The 18,098-nt window shown below is 45.2% G+C and overlaps 1 protein-coding gene across 7 annotated transcripts in view; it reads right to left on the bottom strand.

Moving 5' to 3' along the window:
• LPIN2 (lipin 2) overlaps positions 1-18,098 on the bottom strand; it is a 166,063-nt gene that overhangs the window by 24,136 nt on the left and 123,829 nt on the right. For all 7 annotated transcript variants that reach the window (XM_038746840.1, XM_038746839.1, XM_038746838.1 and 4 more), the window contains 5 exons: positions 14,013-14,200; positions 8,624-8,717; positions 8,196-8,265; positions 6,185-6,274; positions 3,944-4,026 (listed from right to left, as the gene is read on the bottom strand). In XM_038746840.1, the coding sequence (XP_038602768.1) occupies positions 3,944-4,026; positions 6,185-6,274; positions 8,196-8,265; positions 8,624-8,717; positions 14,013-14,200 (525 nt within the window). The remainder of the gene's footprint in view (positions 1-3,943; positions 4,027-6,184; positions 6,275-8,195; positions 8,266-8,623; positions 8,718-14,012; positions 14,201-18,098) is intronic.

Raw genomic sequence — 18,098 nt, forward strand, 5'->3', positions numbered from 1 at the left:
CATCCCGCCCATCTTACCTCCTTCCCTTCCCCATAGCACCTGTATATATGTATATATGTTTGTACATATTTATTACTCTATTTATTTTACTTGTACATATCTATTCTATTTATTTTATTTTGTTAGTATGTTTGGTTTTGTTCTCCATCTCCCCATTTTAGACTGTGAGCCCACTGTTGGGTAGGGACTGTCTCTATATGTTGCCAACTTGGACTTCCCAAGAGCTTAGTACAGTGCTCTGCACACAGTAAGCGCTCAATAAATACGACTGATTGATTGATTGATTCTACTCATCTTAATGTCGGTCTTCCTCACTAGACCGAAAGCTCGCTGTGGACGGGGAACGGGTCTGACCTACTCTGTGGTACTGTACTTTCCGAAGCGCTTAGTCCAGTGCTCTGCACACAATAAGTGCCCCATAAATACTACCGACTGATTGATTACCATCACCCATCCCATTACCTTGTATCTACCCGAGCGCTTAATATAGTGTTTGGCACAAAGTAAGTGCTTGATAAATACCATGATGAACTAACTCCGTACTATCATTTTTCTCCTAGCTCCAGGACCTACCAAAACAATGAAGGGTAATGAAGACTTGACAAATCTCCAAATTTCAGTTAATTCATTCAATCGTATTTATTGAGCACTTACTGTGTGCAGAGCACTGGACTAAGCACTTGGGAAGAACAAATCAAGGGGTAACAACCAGACTTGGCTTTTTCAACTTGGAGCGAAAGAACAGCTCCAAAAACTTGAGAGAATTTATGCTTCTCGCTAAGAAGCGGCAGCACGGCTTATTATTAAAGACCAGCTGGACGTCTTAAATCTTTACAGCCTTTATCTTTCCAAACTCAGTCTCAATACGATTTCAGTCTCGCCTGTGCGCTCTCATTATTTTGAACCACGTTAAGTCTAGGACTCTTTCCGGAGGGGCTTTAACAGGGTGCCGACGGCTTCGGCTGTTTCAGAGGGCAGCATCGAAAATTTTCCCACCGTTTTAAAAGAGTAGGGGGGAAGTGCAAATGAAAAAACCCAAGATTACCAAGAGGGGTAAAGGAAGAGGAAGGGATTAGTTGGAGGAGGGAAAAATGAAATCAAGGGCAGAAACAATATAAGGAACGAAGTGAGAAATCCAAGGTCAGAGTCGCCCTTCCATTTGGATTTTCACCCGTATCTACAAACTCTGTTATATTGTACTCTCCCAAGCACGTAGGACAGTGCTCTGCACAGAGTAAGTGCTCAGTAAATATAACTAATTGACTGATTCACTCCTTCCTCAGCCCTAGAGCACTTTATGTACATATCTGTAATTTATTTATTTATATTACTATCTCTCTCTCTCTTTCCCCTTCTAGACTTTCTCTAAACTGTAAGCCCGTTGTGGGCAGGGATTTCTCTATTGCTGTATTGTACCTTCCAAGGGCTTTGTACAGGGAAGCAGCGTGGCTTAGTGGAAAGAGCCCGTGCTTGGGAGTCAGAGGTCATGGGTTCTAATCCTGGCTCCGCCGCTTGTCAGCTTTGTGACCTTGGACAAGTCACTTAACTTCTCTGGGCCTCAGTTACCTCATCTGTAAAATGGGGATGGAGACTGTGAGCCCCACGTGGGACAACCTGATCACCTTGTATCTACCCCAGGGCTTAGAACAGTGCTTGGCACATAGTAATCACTTAACAAATACCAGCATTATTAATATTACAGTGCTCTGAACACAGTAAGTGCTCAATAAATATAATTGAATGACTGAATAACTGAATGTAAACAAACTGTGAGCAGGGACCATGTCTACCCACTCTCCCAAGCGCTTAATACAGTACACAAAATAAGCACTCAATGAATAGGATTGATCGATTCACCTCTCCCTCAGTCCCTCATAAATTTTGTACACATCTCTCAATTTTTTTTATTTATAGTAATATCTGTCTCCCCCCTCTGGACCATAAGCTCGTCATGGGCAGGAAACGTCTACAACTCTGCTACTTCATCATCATCATCATCATCATCAATCGTATTTATTGAGCGCTTACTGTGTGCAGAGCACTGTACTAAGCACTTACTACAGTTCCCTGCCACAAAGGAAGTGCTCGATAAATATGATCGATTGCTTGTTAGAGGCATTACTATCCTGGGCAGGGAATGTGTCTGTTTGTTGTTGTATTGTACACTCCCCAGCACTTAGTACAGTGCTCTGCACACGGAAAGCGCTCAATAAAAACGAGTGACTGGCTGACGAGTGCTACTTCAGAGAAGCAGCAGGCTGCAGTGGCTATAGCATGGGCCTAGGAGTGGGTTCTAATCCCGGCTCCGCCACTCGTCTGCTGGGTCACCTTGGGCAAGTCACTTCGCTTCTCTGGACCTCAGTTACCTCACCTGTAAAATGGGGATTGAGACTGTGTGCCCCACGAGGGACGGGACTGTGCCCAACTCAATTTGCCTGTATCCACCCCGGTGCTTAGTACAGTGCCTGTCACACAGTGAGTGCTTAACAAATACCATCACAATTATTCGCCTGCACTGACTAGTCCAAAATGGCAGAAAGGATGGAACATTTCCTCAGATTTCCAGGGATTCATCTCCCTGATACTCCTGTACTACACAGTTCCTTCCATCCTTTGGAGAAGGATTACAACAAATTACAACAACCATCGATCACTGGAATTTACTGAGCACTTACTGTGTGCAGAGCTCTGAACTAAGCCCTTGGGAGAGTACAGTCGAACAATATAACACAGTCCCCATCAATCAATCAATTAATCGTATTTACTGAGCGCTTACTGGGTGCAGAGCACTGTACTAAGCGCTTGGGAAGTACAAGTCCGCAACGAGCTTACAGTCTAGAGGGGGAGGAACATATTAATATACTTAAATAAAAGACAGATCTGGACATAAGCACTGTGGGGCTGGCAGAGAGGATGAATCAAAGGAGCAAGTCAGGGCGACGCAGAATGGAGTGGGAGAAGAGGAAAGGGGGGCTTAGTAGGGAAGGCCTCTTGGAGAAGCTGTGTCTTCAATAAGACTTGGAAGCGGGGGAGAGTCCCTGTCTGTGGGATTTGAGGAGGGAGGGCATTCCAGGCCAGAAGCGGGATATGGGCGGGTGGGCGGGCAGCGGTGAAATAGACGAGATGGAGGTTCAATCAGTAGGTTGGCGTTAGAGGAGCAGAGCATGCAGGAGATTAGCGAGGTGAGTTAGATTGGAAAAGTACTTCACAATTAAAAAAAAAAATAACTGTGACATTTTTTAAGCTTTTACTACAGATTGAGTGCTGAGGTAGACTCAGCTTCATCAGATTAGGCACGGTCCCTGTCCGGGATAATAATAATGATGGCATGTATTAAGCGCTTTCTGTGTGCAAATCACTGGGGGAATACAAGGTGATCAGGTTGTCCCACGTGGGGCTCGCAGTCTTAATCCCCATTTTGCAGATGAGGTAACTGAGGCTCAGAGAAGTTAAGTGACTTGCCCAAGGTCACACAGCAGACATGTGGCGGAGCAGGATTCGAACCCATGACCTCTGACTCCAAAGCCCGTGCTCTTTCTACTGAGCCACGCTGCTTGTCTCATATGTTGGCAAACCCAATGGCCAACACTAAGTTCAGGGCCCAGGCAGCCTTGCTGCTTTCACCTGAATTCTTGAACAACTCGGTGTCTCTTTCCACAGAGAAAATGAGCTTTAATAATTGCTGGGGCACCAAACCCGCTAAATACATGGATCAATCAATCAGTCAATCAATTGTATTTATTGAGCGCTTACTGTGTGCAGAGCACTGTACTAAGCGCTTGGGAAGTACAAGTTGGCAACATATAGAGACAGTCCCTACCCAGCAGTGGGCTCACAGTCTAAGATGTCCTGAATCTTCTGTTTTTACTTAGCTTTGTCAGAGAAACATTGTGCCTTTTGACCTCTGGGAAGTCGCCGGGGAAACACTTGAGTGATCACTCACCTGATGTTCGCCTGCTCTTTTGTATTCACGGTCAGGTCACTCGATTGGGGTAGTTCCAGTTTACCTTCCTTGGTCTCCGACGGCTAAAAGAGTTGGACGATCAAGGTCACTGCAAGGTCTTCCATTTTGTAGGGGCAAATAAAATCCTACGGGCTGCTCTTTCTGGGAACGGGACGCGCAACTGGGTCGACACGCCCTATGCAACGCTTAGGAAAACTCTCAGTTCCGAGGCCTCTTATGGCAGCAGGCCCTGGTTGAATTATTACAATTGAGTTGGTTAAGATGGTGATAGTCAAACACCATAACCAGGATTAAGGGCTCCGGATGGTCCCAAAACTACTTGTCCGAGGCACCCAAGACGGAGGTCTGTGGCCTAGTGGGTAGAGCCAGGGCCTAGAACTTCTAATCCCGGCTCTGTCACTTGTCTTATCAGGCAGAAACTCCTCACCCTGGGCTTCAAGGCTCTCCATCCCCTCTCCCCCTCCTACCTCACCTCCCTTCTCTCCTTCTACTGCTCAGCCCGCACCCTCCGCTCCTCCGCCGCTAATCTCCTCACTGTACCTCGTTCTCGCCTGTCCCGCCGTCGACCCCCGGCCCACGTCATCCCCCGGGCCTGGAATGCCCTCCCTCTGCCCCTCCGCCAAGCTCGCTCTCTTCCTCCCTTTAAGGCCCTGCTGAGAGCTCACCTCCTCCAGGAGGCCTTCCCAGACTGAGCCCCTTCCTTCCTCTCTCCCTCGTCTCCCTCTCCATCCCCCCATCTTACCTCCTTCCCTTCCCCACAGCACCTGTATATATGTATATATGGTTGTACATATTTATTATTCTATTTATTTATTTATTTATTTTACTTGTACATTTCTATCCTATTTATTTTATTTTGTTGGTATGTTTGGTTCTGTTCTCTGTCTCCCCCCTTTTAGACTGTGAGCCCACTGTTGGGTAGGGACTGTCTCTATGTGTTGCCAATTTGTACTTCCCAAGCGCTTAGTACAGTGCTCTGCACATAGTAAGCGCTCAATAAATACGATTGATTGATTGATTGATTGTCTGCCTTGTGACCTTGGGCAAGCCACTCCACTTCTCTGGGCCTTAGTTAACTCATCTGTAAAACGGTGATTGAGACTGTGAGCCCCTCGTGGGCTTCCTCCCTTCAAAGCCCTACTGAGAGCTCACCTCCTCCAAGAGGCCTTCCCAGACTGAGCCCCCTTTTCCCTTTCCTCCTCCCCATCCCCCCGCCCTACTTCCTTCCCCTCCCCACAGTACCTGTATATGTTTGTACAGATTTATTACTCCATTTATTTTACTTGTACATATTTACTCTTCTATTTATGTTAAGGATGTGCATCTAGATTTATTTCTACTTATTCTGATGACTTGACACCTGTCCACATGTTTTGTTTTGTTGTCTGTCTCCCCCTTCTAGACTGTGAGCCCGTTGTTGGGTAGGGACCGTCTCTATATGTTAGCAACTTGTACTTCCCAAGTGCTTAGTACAGTGCTCTGCACACAGTACGCACTCAATAAATGCGACTGAACGAATGCATGAATGACAGGGACTGGGTCCAGCCCGATTTGCTTATATCTACCCCACTAATAATAATAATAATAATGATGATGGCATTTGTTAAGTGCTTACTATGTGCCAAGCACTATTCTAAGCGCTGGGGAAGATACAAGGTAGTCAGGTTGTCCCACAGGGGGCTCACAGTCTTAATCCCCATTTTACAGATGAGGTAACTGAGGCACAGAGAGGCTAAGTCGCTAGCCTGAGGTCACACAGCAGACAAGAGGCAGAGCCGGGATTAGAACCCACATCCTCTGCTCTTTCCACTAAGCCACGCTGCTTCTCTTAGTACAGTGCCTGGCACATAGTAAGCGCTTAACAAATACCATCATCGTTATTATTATGAACCACCTCGGCACTTAATACAGTGCTTGGCACATAGCGCTTAACAAATACCACTTTTTATTCATTCTAGACACACTCCTCCATTTCTCTGCAACCTCCCTCCACAGCCACTTTTGAAGCCAATGGCTCAGTGGCCACACACAGTAGGGGAGTTTGCTCCAGGAAATATCACAACATGTTTCCGTCCTGCAAAATATGTTTTGTGAAATAAACAACTGCCTGACTCTGCCTTTTAAAAGTTCAGAGTAAGGATGCCTGTTCAGAAACTTTTTTTTTCCCCCCTTAGGCTACCTAAATCGACTGCTTAGTGTAAATGAAAAAGTTTGCATTACCTGTTTGGCCATGCTCTCTTTCTTCCGCCAGAACCACCACCGCCCAGATTTCTTTGGCATCTTATCCTTGACCCAGGACTCAACGGTAGCCTGAAAACATTTGATTGGGGTTAGCCGGGTCCTCTTAAATTTCACACAATCAGCTCGGTTCTCCCCTTCGCTTCCTGGGGTGGGGGCCCTGAGGTGAGTTTTCCAAAAGGAATCCAGGAATCCTAACATGCCCTTCCATATCTGATCCTCCAGCCAAGCTCGGTCTTGATTTTCGAACGGAACTTGTAGCCTGTTGAGGTTTCTCTTCAGAGCGATGGGTCTGAAGACCCTCGACTCCATTCAGGGCCTTGTCCCCTTCTGGGGACCGTGGGGGCCTGACAACGCACAGGGAACGGAGTTGCCCACTGCCCTAGTACACTGTGGGAGTGAAAGGATGGAGGGGGGAAGCAGTACGGGTTAGCCACGTACCCAAGAGATGCTGTGTGTCCTAGTGGAAAGAGCCCAGGCCCGAAAGTCAGAGGACACGGGTTCCAAGCCCGGCTCCGCTACTTGTCTGCTGTGTGACCTTCACTTCCCTGAGCCTCAGTGACCTCACCTGGAAAATGGGGATTAAGACTGGGAGCCCCATGTGGGGCCGAGCCTGTGTCCAACCTGATTACTTTGACTATCCACCCCAGTGCTTAGTACAGTGCCTGTCACACAGTGCTTAGCAAATACAACAAAAAAAATGGCAGCGTTGCACGCTGTGCACTATTTTTATTTTACGGAGTTTGTTAAATTCTTACTAAGTGGCAGGCACAGTACTACTCTCCTTTGAGGGCAGTTTAACAGAGGAGAATTGAGCCCGTTAAATCAATATTGCAGTTAGATTCAAAAACGTGTTTAGGCCCACAAAACATACACGGGTCTCACCCTCCCACGTCATTTGAGAGAATCCAAGTGTTAAGCTAAAGCCAGAGAAGCTGTGTGGCCTAGTGGAAACAGCAGGGGCCCGGGAGTCAGAGGACCAGGGTTCTAATCCTGGCTCCGCCCATTTGTCTGCTGTGTGACCTTGGGGAAGTCACTTCACTTCTCTGTGCCTCTGTTCTTTCATCTGCAAAATGGGGATTCAATCCCTGTTCTCCCTCCTACTTAGACTGTGAGCCCCATGTGGGACCTGATTGTACTATATCTACTCCAGAGGTTAGTACAGTGCTTGGCATATAGTAAGCACTTAAATTTCACAATTATTATGATCACTTAATAGATAAGTTCACCCATCAGTTACTTAGTTAATGATATCTGACTTCACATGCCTCTATGAAACTACAGTTTCGTAGATTGTGGGCCTTTCGAAACATGCCAGGCAACTCGATCATCATCATCACATTTGAGAAGTAGCATGGGCCAGTGGCAAGAGCAGGGGCCCGAGAGGAGGAAGGACGTGGGTTCTAATCCCGGCTCCGCCACTTGTCTGCTGTGTGACCTTGGACATGTCACTTCACTTCTCTGGGCCTCAGTTCCCTCATCTGTAAAATGGGGGTGAACCCTGTCAGCCCCACGTGGGACAGGGACTGTGTCCAACCTGCTTTGCTTGTATCTACCCCAGTGCTTAGACCAGTGCCAGGCACATAGTAAGCGCTAAACAGACAACACAATAATAATAATAATAATAATAATGGCATTTATTAAGCACTTACTATGTGCAAAGCACCGTTCTAAGTGCTGGGGAGGTTACAAGGTGATCAAGTTGTCCCACGGGAGGCTCACAGTTTTCATCCCCACTCTACAGATGAGTGTAGATTATCAATTATCATCATCATCATCAACAATGGTATTTATTACTGGGTACAGAGCGCTGTTCATGATTCGACTCAATTCCCAAATTTGCAGCATGATCATTTGAGGAATTCCCAAGCGCTTAGTGCAGTGCTCTGCACACGGTAAGCGCTCAATAAATACGATTGAATGAATGAATTTATTTGAGGACAGAGGAATTTTGCTTTCATAGTACAGGACAACACGCTGATGGTCAGTTTACCTTGGGCAGGCTTTTCTGGAACACTTGTAAACTAAGGATCATGGGAGCAGCCAAGGCCCAGTTGTAATACCTATTGTAAATATAAATTGTTGGTGAGAAATCATGGCAAAATCCCATAAAAATGAGTTTGATGAAACGCATCGAACATATGCTAAACAGCCTGTTTTACTAGAAAAGAGATGAGGGGATAATCTTCCCACACGAGCGATTTTTGCTTTAAGCTGAACTACTTCGGTAGGGTGGCGTTCAAAGAACACGCCGTTTCGACTCCTCGTTGTCAAATTAAGGCAGTGCTGACTAATTTGCGTTTCAAAGTCATTCTCCCATTAGATCTCCCAAGTTAGAAGAAGCAATGTAAAACAAGAATAGCAGTATGGTTAAATGTGTTCTTCAAAATGCTGCAAGGGAATTTAACCAGGATATCTTACCTGTTGTAAATCCTTATTACTAGATTAGGATTGTCTATAAGCCCAGGGTTTTCTGCAAATTCATGGTATGTAATGATATGCTCCTTAAATTTTTCTGCAAAAGAAAAATTTTCATCCGTTTGATTAGAAAGATGAGGACTTCTCATCTTTCTCTCTATATTTAAGGTTTCAGGATAATTACAGCCTTTTAATTTTGCATCCAAAGTATATATACTGTCAGAGGCCACCCCCTCTTTGAATACCACATAAAAGAAACTAGATGTATTTCTTTGGCTCAAGAAAGAACAGCTGTTCTCATACCCAACATAAATAAAGGAAGGGAGGAAGGAGAGAGAGAGATGGGCAAAGACAGAAAGAGGTGGAGACAGAGAGGGGGAGAAAAGAGAGAGGCAGAGGGAGGGGAAGCGAGAATATTGTACTCTCTCAAGTGCTTAGTACAGTGCTCTGCACACAGTAAGTGCTCAGTAAATACGACAATGAATGAGAGAGAGAGAGAGAGCATGCACATAACAGGTGATGGTAAGATCCACATGAAAATCAGGCACAGATGAGGCTTCAGATGAGGAATAAAAATGGGCAAATATCGAAGAATAATTACTGTCTGCCAGAATACAGTTTGCAGGATGGGGAGAAGTGAAATCCAAACAGAAAATCATACAGTTGGGGAATCAAAGACGCAAGAGTGTTTCAGGGTTACAACACAAACTAAGACCGGCTTAGTTCTGGAGCACAGAGGGCAAAGTGTGCTAAAGCTGGCCTATCCAGTAATCGCAAACAATGAATACCTTCTCCCTCCTAGGCTTCCCTCCTCCTAGATTGTTCGGCTGGTTTGCTCAGGGCAGTCCACCTTAAAATGAATTTTACCCAGCTTTGACAGAATGGGTCAAATTGGAGCAGAACACTCCATTTTTGACTTCAGCATTCAAAAGGAAAAAAGAAAGCAGGAAACAAGCAAGACAAATGATTTCAATAATGTAACCACTTCCCAAAAACATTTGTTTTCCCTCTAGTTGAAGAATTCTTTTTTTTTAAAATAAATATTGGTCAGTCCTTCCCCCCACCCCCCACAGGATCTGGATCAAGCCCAATGTATTATGTATAAATCAAAGGAAAAGCTAGAAATGCTTAAAATAGAGCTAACTGTAAAATACAGGTCGACCTCGAAGTTCAGTTTACTGCAAATTGTGGTAAGATCAGACAGCTGGGTGCTCCAAGTCAACACGAGACAGCAAAGGATAAATAAGGATAAGTCAATAAATACGACTGAATGAATGAAAGAATGAAAGGATTAAAGGAGAATTTCACCTTTTGACCCACCACCCGTCCCCCTTCTATGGTATCTGTTCAGTGCTGACTATGTGCCAGGCACTGTATTGAGCGATCGGGTTGGACACAGTCTTAACCCTCATTTAACGGATGAGGTCACTGAGGCCCAGAGAAGTGCAGTGACTTGCCCAAGGTCACCCAGCAGATAAGTGGCAGACCTGGGATGAGAACCCAGGTCCTTCTGACTCCCAAGGCCGGGCTCTAGCCACTAGGCCATGCTGCTTCTCTTGGTACAGAACCATTCGCTGACCAGAATACTGGCTAACGTACACTAGTGAGCAGAACTGAAAATGGAGAAATAAACCCATCACGTTCCCAGTTACAAGTTTCCGAAAGATCGAGGAAGAGAGCGACGCTGAAGAAGCATTTCTGAGCCTGAGGCTGCCGCTGCTGGGTTCATTCATGCATTCAGTCGTACTTACTGAGTGCTTACTATGTGCAGAGCACTCTACTAAGCGCTTGGAAAGTACAGTTCAGCAATAAAGAGAGACAATCCCAGCCCACAGGGGCTGGGAATCTGTTGCATCCAAGCCCATAATGCCTGACCCTCTAAATTGGAAGCTCAACATGGGTGGGGAATGTGTGTTTTATTTTTACACTATAAAAATAAGAATAATATTTATGGTATTTGTTTAGAGTTTACTATGTGCCAGGCACCGTACTAAGAGCTGGGGTGGATAAAAGCAGTCAGGCTGGGGCTCACAGTCTCAATCCCCATTTTACAGATGAGGAAACAGGCATGGAGAAGTGAAGCAACTTGCCCAAAGTCACCCAGCAGATGAGTAGCGGATCTGGGATTTGAACTCATGTCCACCTGATTCCCGAGCCTGTGCTCTACTCACTACGCCAAGCAGCTTCTACTGTACTCTCCCAAGTGCTTAGTACAGTGCTCTGCACACAGTAAGTGCTCAATAAATACGACTGACTGACCAAACTCACACTTTGAGGTTCTCCCTTCCTTGATAAGCGGAGGGGCCTAAATCCTTCACGCAAGGAAGGTTCATTAAGAGGTTTGAAGTGAACTGGAAGTGAACTCCCAGATTGAGCCCCCTCCTTCCTCTCCCCCTACTCCCCCTTCCCATCCCCCCGCCTTACCTCCTTCCCCTCCTCACAGCACCTGTAAATATGTATATATGTTTGTACATATTTATCATTATATTTATTTATTTTACTTGTACATATTTATTCTATTTATTTTATTTTGTTAATATGTTTTGTTTTGTTGTCTGTCTCCCCCTTCTAGACTGTGAGCCCGCTGTTGGGTAGGGACCCTCTCTATATGTTGCCATATAGAGGCCACGCTCCTATGCTCCTTCAAATTCCCTTCCCGCCCCGTGGGTCTCACGGGACCATCTCTATATGTTGCCAACTTGTACTTCCCAAGCGCTTAGTACAGTGCTCTGCACACAGTAAGCGCTCAATAAATACGACTGAATGAATGAACTGGAAAAAGAACAGCCCGAGACTCCTTTCCGGTAGCTGAACAATCGCAGGAGGTGCTAGGCGCCTGAAGTACACAGCACTTTGCCGCGAATGCCATTTGGACGGTGACCAAATCAATCGTATTTATTGAGCACTTACTGTGTGCAGAGCACTGTACTAAGCGCTTGGGAAGTACAAGTCGGCAACACATAGAGACAGTCTCTACCCAACAGCGGGCTCACAGTCTAGAAGACACCATCTGACGTCGGCTTATACCTCATCCTGCTGAGGAATCTTCTCGGGTTAACGGGGAACTTTTAGGTCCAAAAGAGTGCCACCCTACTCCATGGGGACTCTCAACCTTCCTGGGCAACTCAAGGGACCAGGCTGAAAGCCACTCTCCGCCCCTTGTTCTGGGAACGTGGCCGAATTTCCTTTAGTTTGGGTCTCCGATCCTCCCGCTGTGACGTCACGGCCTGGACCCTTGTGAGTCGCGAGGCAGACAAGCCTCACAGGTTCAACCGGGAGCAGGAAAGCCAAGCTAAGTAACCGATAATAATAATAATAATGATGGTATTTGCTCGTCCCCCTCTCCATCCCCCTCATATTACCTCCTTCCCTTCCCCACAGCACCTGTATATATGCATATATGTTTGTACATATTTATTACTCTATTTATTTTACTTGTACATATCTATTCAATTTATTTTATTTTGTTAGTATGTTTGGTTTTGTTCTCTGTCTCCCCCTTTTAGACTGTGAGCCCACTGTTGGGTAGGGACTGTCTCTATATGTTGCCAACTTGTACTTCCCAAGCGCTTAGTCCAGTGCTCTGCACACAGTAAGCGCTCAATAAATACGATTGACTGATTGATTAAGCACTTACTATGTGCAAAGCACTGTTCTAAGCGCTTGGGGGATACAAGTAATCAGGCTGTCCCACGTGGGGCTCACAGTCTTAATCCCCATTTTACAGATGAGAGAACTGAGGTCCAGAGAAGTGAAGTGACTTGCCCAAAGTCACACAGCTGACAATTGGTGGAGCCGGGATTTGAACCCATGACCTCTGACTCTAAAGCCCGGGCTCTTTCCACTGAGCCACGCTGCTTCCCAGGTCCCGCAGAAAAGGCCCGGGGAAGGTAGCGTTAGAATCACATCATCGCCCCCATCGTCATCATCGATGGTATTTATTGGGTGCTGCCTTTGTGCCAAGCACTGTACTAAGCGCTTGGGAGAGTATGATTCTCTAGACTGTGAGCCCGTTGTTGGGTAGGGACCATCTCTATATGTTCATTCATTCATTCATATTTATTGAGCGCTTACTGTGTGCAGAGCACTGTACTAAGCGCTTGGGAAGTACAAGTTGGCAACATATAGAGATGGTCCCTACCCAACAGTGGGCTCACAGTCTAGAAGGGGGAGACAGAGAACAAAACATATTAACAAACTAAAATAAATAGAATAAATATGTACAAATAAAATAGAGTAATAAATACGTACAAACATACATACATATATACAGTTGCTGTGGGGAGGGGAAGGAGGTAAGGCAGGGGGGATGGGGAGGGGGAGGAAAATGGGGATTAAGACTGTGAGCCCTATGTGGGACAGGGACTGTACCCAATCCAATTACTCTGTAACTACCCCAGCGCTTAGTACAGTCCCTGGCACATAGTAAGCACTTAACAAAAACCACAATTATTACTATTATTATTATGCATTCATTCAATCAATCGTATTTAATGAGCGCTGTGTGCAGAGCACTGTACTAAGTGCTTGGAAAGTACTATTCAGCAATAAAGAGAGATAATCCCTGACCATGCTGGGTTATAGTCTCTGTACCTCAGTCACCTCTTCTAGAAAATGGGGATTAAGACTGTGAGCCCTATGTGGGGCAGGGACTGTGTCCAGTCCAACTACTTTATAGATACCCCAGCGCTGAGAGAAGCAGCGTGGCTCAGTGGAAAGAGCCCGGGCTTTGGAGTCAGAGGTCACAGGTTCAAATCCCGGCTCCGCCAATTGTCAGCCGTGTGACTTTGGGCAAGTCACTTCATCATCAATCGTATTTATTGAGCGCTTACTATGTGCAGAGCACTGTACTAAGCGCTTGGGAAGTACAAATTGGCAACATATAGAGACAGTCCCTACCCAACAGTGGGCTCACAGTCTAAAAGTCAAGTCACTTCACTTCTCTGGGCCTCGGTTACCTCATCTGTAAAATGGGGATTAAGACTGTGAGCCCCATGGGGGACAACCTGATCACCCTGTAACCTCCCCAACGCTTAGAACAGTGATTTGCACATAGTAAGCGCTTAATAAAATGCCATCATTATCATTACTGTTACTATTATTCACTGTGTCCAACCTGATTGCTAACTTGTACTTCCCAAGTGCTTAGTATAGTGCTCTGCACACAGTAAGCGCTCAGTAAATACGATTGATTGATTGATTGATTACTTTGTATCTCCCCCAGCAATTAGAACAGTGCGTGGCCCACAGTAAGCGCTTAGCAAATCCCATAAAAAAAAAAATGCTCTTTTAAAAACAGATTTGGAGTCGTACGAAATCGGTGGGCGATTAGTTCCCTCAGGAAGTGGGGTGTGTTCTTGGGGCGAACGCCGGCCCGCTGGCCGCCACCCACCTTTGGAGATCTCTCCGTTTTCGCTGAGGCCTCCGCAGAGGGACAGGGTGACGTCGGGCAGGTCCATGGCCGAGTCGTAGAGGCATTCCGTCCCGCTGTCGGCTGCCGCGCTTCCCACCGACTGAGGGGACTGAGATCCAGATAAGGTGTCCGACTCTGTCCACTGCCGGGACCCTGGATCTGAGTCGCTAGACGGGCATTTGAAAACCACGTTCACCACACCGTCCACGTACGGTGCTTTGCTTCCCAGCGGCTTTAACGCACTCGGCTCCCCTTGCCCCCAACCGACCTCACCTTGCTGCTCTCCTACTCCAATCCAGCCCTTGCACTTCGCTCCTCTAAAATGCCAACCTACTCACCGTACCTCCATCAGTGCTTAGAACAGTGTTTGGCACATAGGAAGTGCTTAACAAATACCATTATTATTATTATTATTATCTCATCTATCTCGCTGCCAAACTTTCGCCCACATCCTGCCTCTGGCCTGTAATGCCCTCCCTCCTCATCTCCCACAGACAATGACTCTCCCTCTGTTCAAAGCCTTACTGAGGGCACAGCCCACTGTTGGGTAGGGACTGTCTCTATATGTTGCCAATTTGTACTTCCCAAGCGCTTAGTACAGTGCTCTGCACATAGTAAGCGCTCAATAAATACGATTGATGATGATGATGATCTCCAAGAGGCCTTCCCTGACTAAGCCCTACTTTCCTCTTCTCCCACTCATCCGTTTCACCCTTGCACTTGAATTTGCTCCGTTTATTTCACCTCTCCCTCCCTCAGCCCCACAGCACTTGGGTACATAGCCGTGTGACTTTGGGCAAGTCACTTAACTTCTCTGTGCCTCAGTTCCCTCATCTGTAAAATGGGGATGAAGACTGTGAGCCCCACGTGGGGCAACCTGATCACCTTGTATTCCCCGAGCGCTTAGAACAGTGCTTTGCACTTAGTAAGCACTTAACAAATACCATCATCATCATTATTATTATTATTATTAATGACTGTCTCCCCCCTAGACTGTAAGCTTGCTGTGGGCAGGGCATGTGTCTAGACTGTGAGTCTAGACTTCTAGACTGTGAGCCCACTGTTGGGTAGGGACCGTCTCTATATGTTGCCAACTTGTACTTCCCAAGCGCTTAGTACAGTGCTCTGCACACAGTAAGTGCTCAATAAATACGATTGATTGATTGATTGATTGTCTATTGGCCATGTGCTTAGTGTTATGCTTACTGACTGGCTGGCCTGTCCCGTAAAGGAACAAAAACAGAAAATGCATCATCCTCTACATAAGTTATGTTAGTTTACAAAATATATACTCAAAGGACACACTTTAAAATCATACGATACCTGATTCTATTACATTTACCTGGCATGCAGGCATAATTACACTGCCTATTTAAGGGTGCATATGTATAAATATTACTGAAATGTCTAGATCTGTAGCAGCCATTCATGAGACAAAACTGTCAACCAAATGGGAAATTTTTATGTCCTTAATTAAAGAGGTACAGAAACAGTTAATCATTTATTTAGCTTTCCACGATGAAAATGACAAGGCCTTTTTTTTAAAAAAAAACATTAAAAAGAGTTTTGATGCTAACTTCCTAGAAATGGCAGAATACTACACATCCTTAAAAGAAACTGCTTGGGCTCCGCATAGGATTATTTGAAAACTCGAAGTGAAATGCTATTGCTGTCTTAATCGGGAAAGATCATAGATGGAGAAAATTCCCCATGATAAAAAGATGGGAAGGAAAAGACAACAGTTTAAAAAACTGTTAAGAAGTCTTACACTAATAAAAATATAAAAATAGAAATATTTATGGCAAAATTGTTAGAATTGAGCAGAAATGGGAAAGTTGTTGGTTTTTTTTCAAGGAAAAACATAAGATGCTGGTTTAATTTTTGGAAAATTGGAAAATTACTGCTCAAATTGTAAATATTTCTCCTTTCAGTCCAACTAGACAGCTAGCCTGTAAGCTCATCTCTAGACTGTAAACTCATTGTGGGCAGGGGCTCTGTCTGTTTATAGTTATAGTGTACTCTCCCCAGCGCTTAGTACAGTGTGCTGCACACATTAAACCCTCAATAAATAAGATGGAATGAATGTATTAATGACAACTGACACCCAAAGAGACAACGCCTTACTAATTTACCTTTTGGGACATTTTTAAGTACAGTATGTGCCTCATTTAAGTCATTGCTCTAATACTCTGAAGATTATTTTTACTTCCAATGCCATGTCTATTTAATATTTGTCAATAAATCAATGCTTGAGATAGTTAAGGTGCCATTGACCACATCTAGAAAAGCTTGGCAGAACACAATAAATGATAAAAATAATAACAATGCTATTTTTTGAGCACTATGTGCCAAGCACTGTACTAAGCACTGTGGGGGAATACAAGCAAATCAGGTTGGACACCGTCCTTTTCTTACAACAGGCTCATGGTCTTAATCCCCATTTTACAGGTGAGGTAACCGAGGCACAGACAAGTAGAGTGACTTGCCCAAGTTTACACCACAGACAAGTGGCAGAGGCAGAATTAGAACCCATGACCCGCTCTCTATTGTGAAGAATGAGATGAATTCTTTACTCTGAACAGCAGGCAGCAGTTCAAGCCCATGAAGGATGATTCAGAAAGGCTCCCAAAAGGAAACCAACCTGGAGTTCTAATACACTTCCCATTAAAAATCCCCCCAAAAACAAAAACCTAGCAGTGATTCCTGTCTTCTGTTCCAATGGTCGCTTTAAACAATGGAATTTTACAATCAAATAAGTTTGATCTCCGAATAAAAGCTGAGATTTAGGTTAGGGGCAAGGTTCTTCAAGAGAAATGACCCTCTAACCCTACATGGTACTCCCAAACGCTTGGTGATATTCTCCACAAAGGAGACACTGATTAAAGCCTGTTGGTTGATTGATAATCTAAGGCACGCATGTAAATAAAAATGGCCTAGGACATAAGCCGTTCACGGCAATAATCGGAAAATATAGAGCCTGTTGGTTGATTGATAATCTAAGGCACGCATGTAAATAAAAATGGCCTAGGACATAAGCCGTTCACGGCAATAATCGGAAAATATCTTCAGGATAGCAATACTAGATGTTAATGACAGGGAAAAGGGAGAGAAAAAGACACAGAGAATGTTTGGGAATGACGGAAAGGAATCCGAATACAAGTGTTTTAGAACAGATTTTCTGGATAGACTGAGGGACTGGCTTCTAATCCTGGCTCTCGGCCACTTATCTGTGGGGTGACTTTGGGCAAACTTCAGGCAACTTGTCTGTCCCTCAGTTACCTCATCTGTAAAATGGGGATCAAGATGGTGAGACCCCATGTGGGATTTGTTGCCAACTTGCACAGTGCTCTGCACACAGTAAGCGCTCAATAAATACGATTGATTGATACAGAATGTGTCCAACCTGATTAATTGTATCTATGGGGAGCAGCCGGGCTCAGTGGAAAGAGCCCGGGCTTTGGAGTCAGAGTTCATGGGTTCAAATCCCAGCTCCGCCAACTGTCAGCTGTGTGACTTTGGGCACGTCACTTCACTTCTCTGGGCCTCAGTTACCTCATCTGTAAAATGGGGATTAAGACTGTGAGCCCCCTGTGGGACAACCTGATCACCTTGTAACCTCCCCAGCGCTTAGAACAGTGCTTTGCACATAGTAAGCGCTTAATAAATGCCATCATTATTATTATTATCTACTCCAAAGTTTAACCTGGTGCCTGGCACTTAGTAAGAATTTTAACCAATACCACAATTATTATCCGAGAGCTTAATAATAATATTAATCATCATCATCATTATGGTACTCGTTAGGTGCATACTATATGTCAAGCACTGTTCTGAGCGCTGTGGATGATACTAATTAATCCAGTTGGACATAGTGCCTGTCCCACATGGAGCCCTCAGTCTTAATCACCATTTTACAGATGAGGTAACTGAGGCCCAGAAAAGTGAAGTGACTCGCTCAGGGTCGCACAGCAGACAAGTGGCGGAACCGGGATTAGAACCCGGGTCTTTCCGACTCCCAGGACCGTGCTCTATCTGCTAAGCCACGCTGCTTAATAAGGTGTCTGG

The sequence above is a fragment of the Tachyglossus aculeatus genome, chromosome 5 (genome assembly GCF_015852505.1).
Source record: "Tachyglossus aculeatus isolate mTacAcu1 chromosome 5, mTacAcu1.pri, whole genome shotgun sequence".
Lineage (NCBI taxonomy): Eukaryota > Metazoa > Chordata > Mammalia > Monotremata > Tachyglossidae > Tachyglossus > Tachyglossus aculeatus.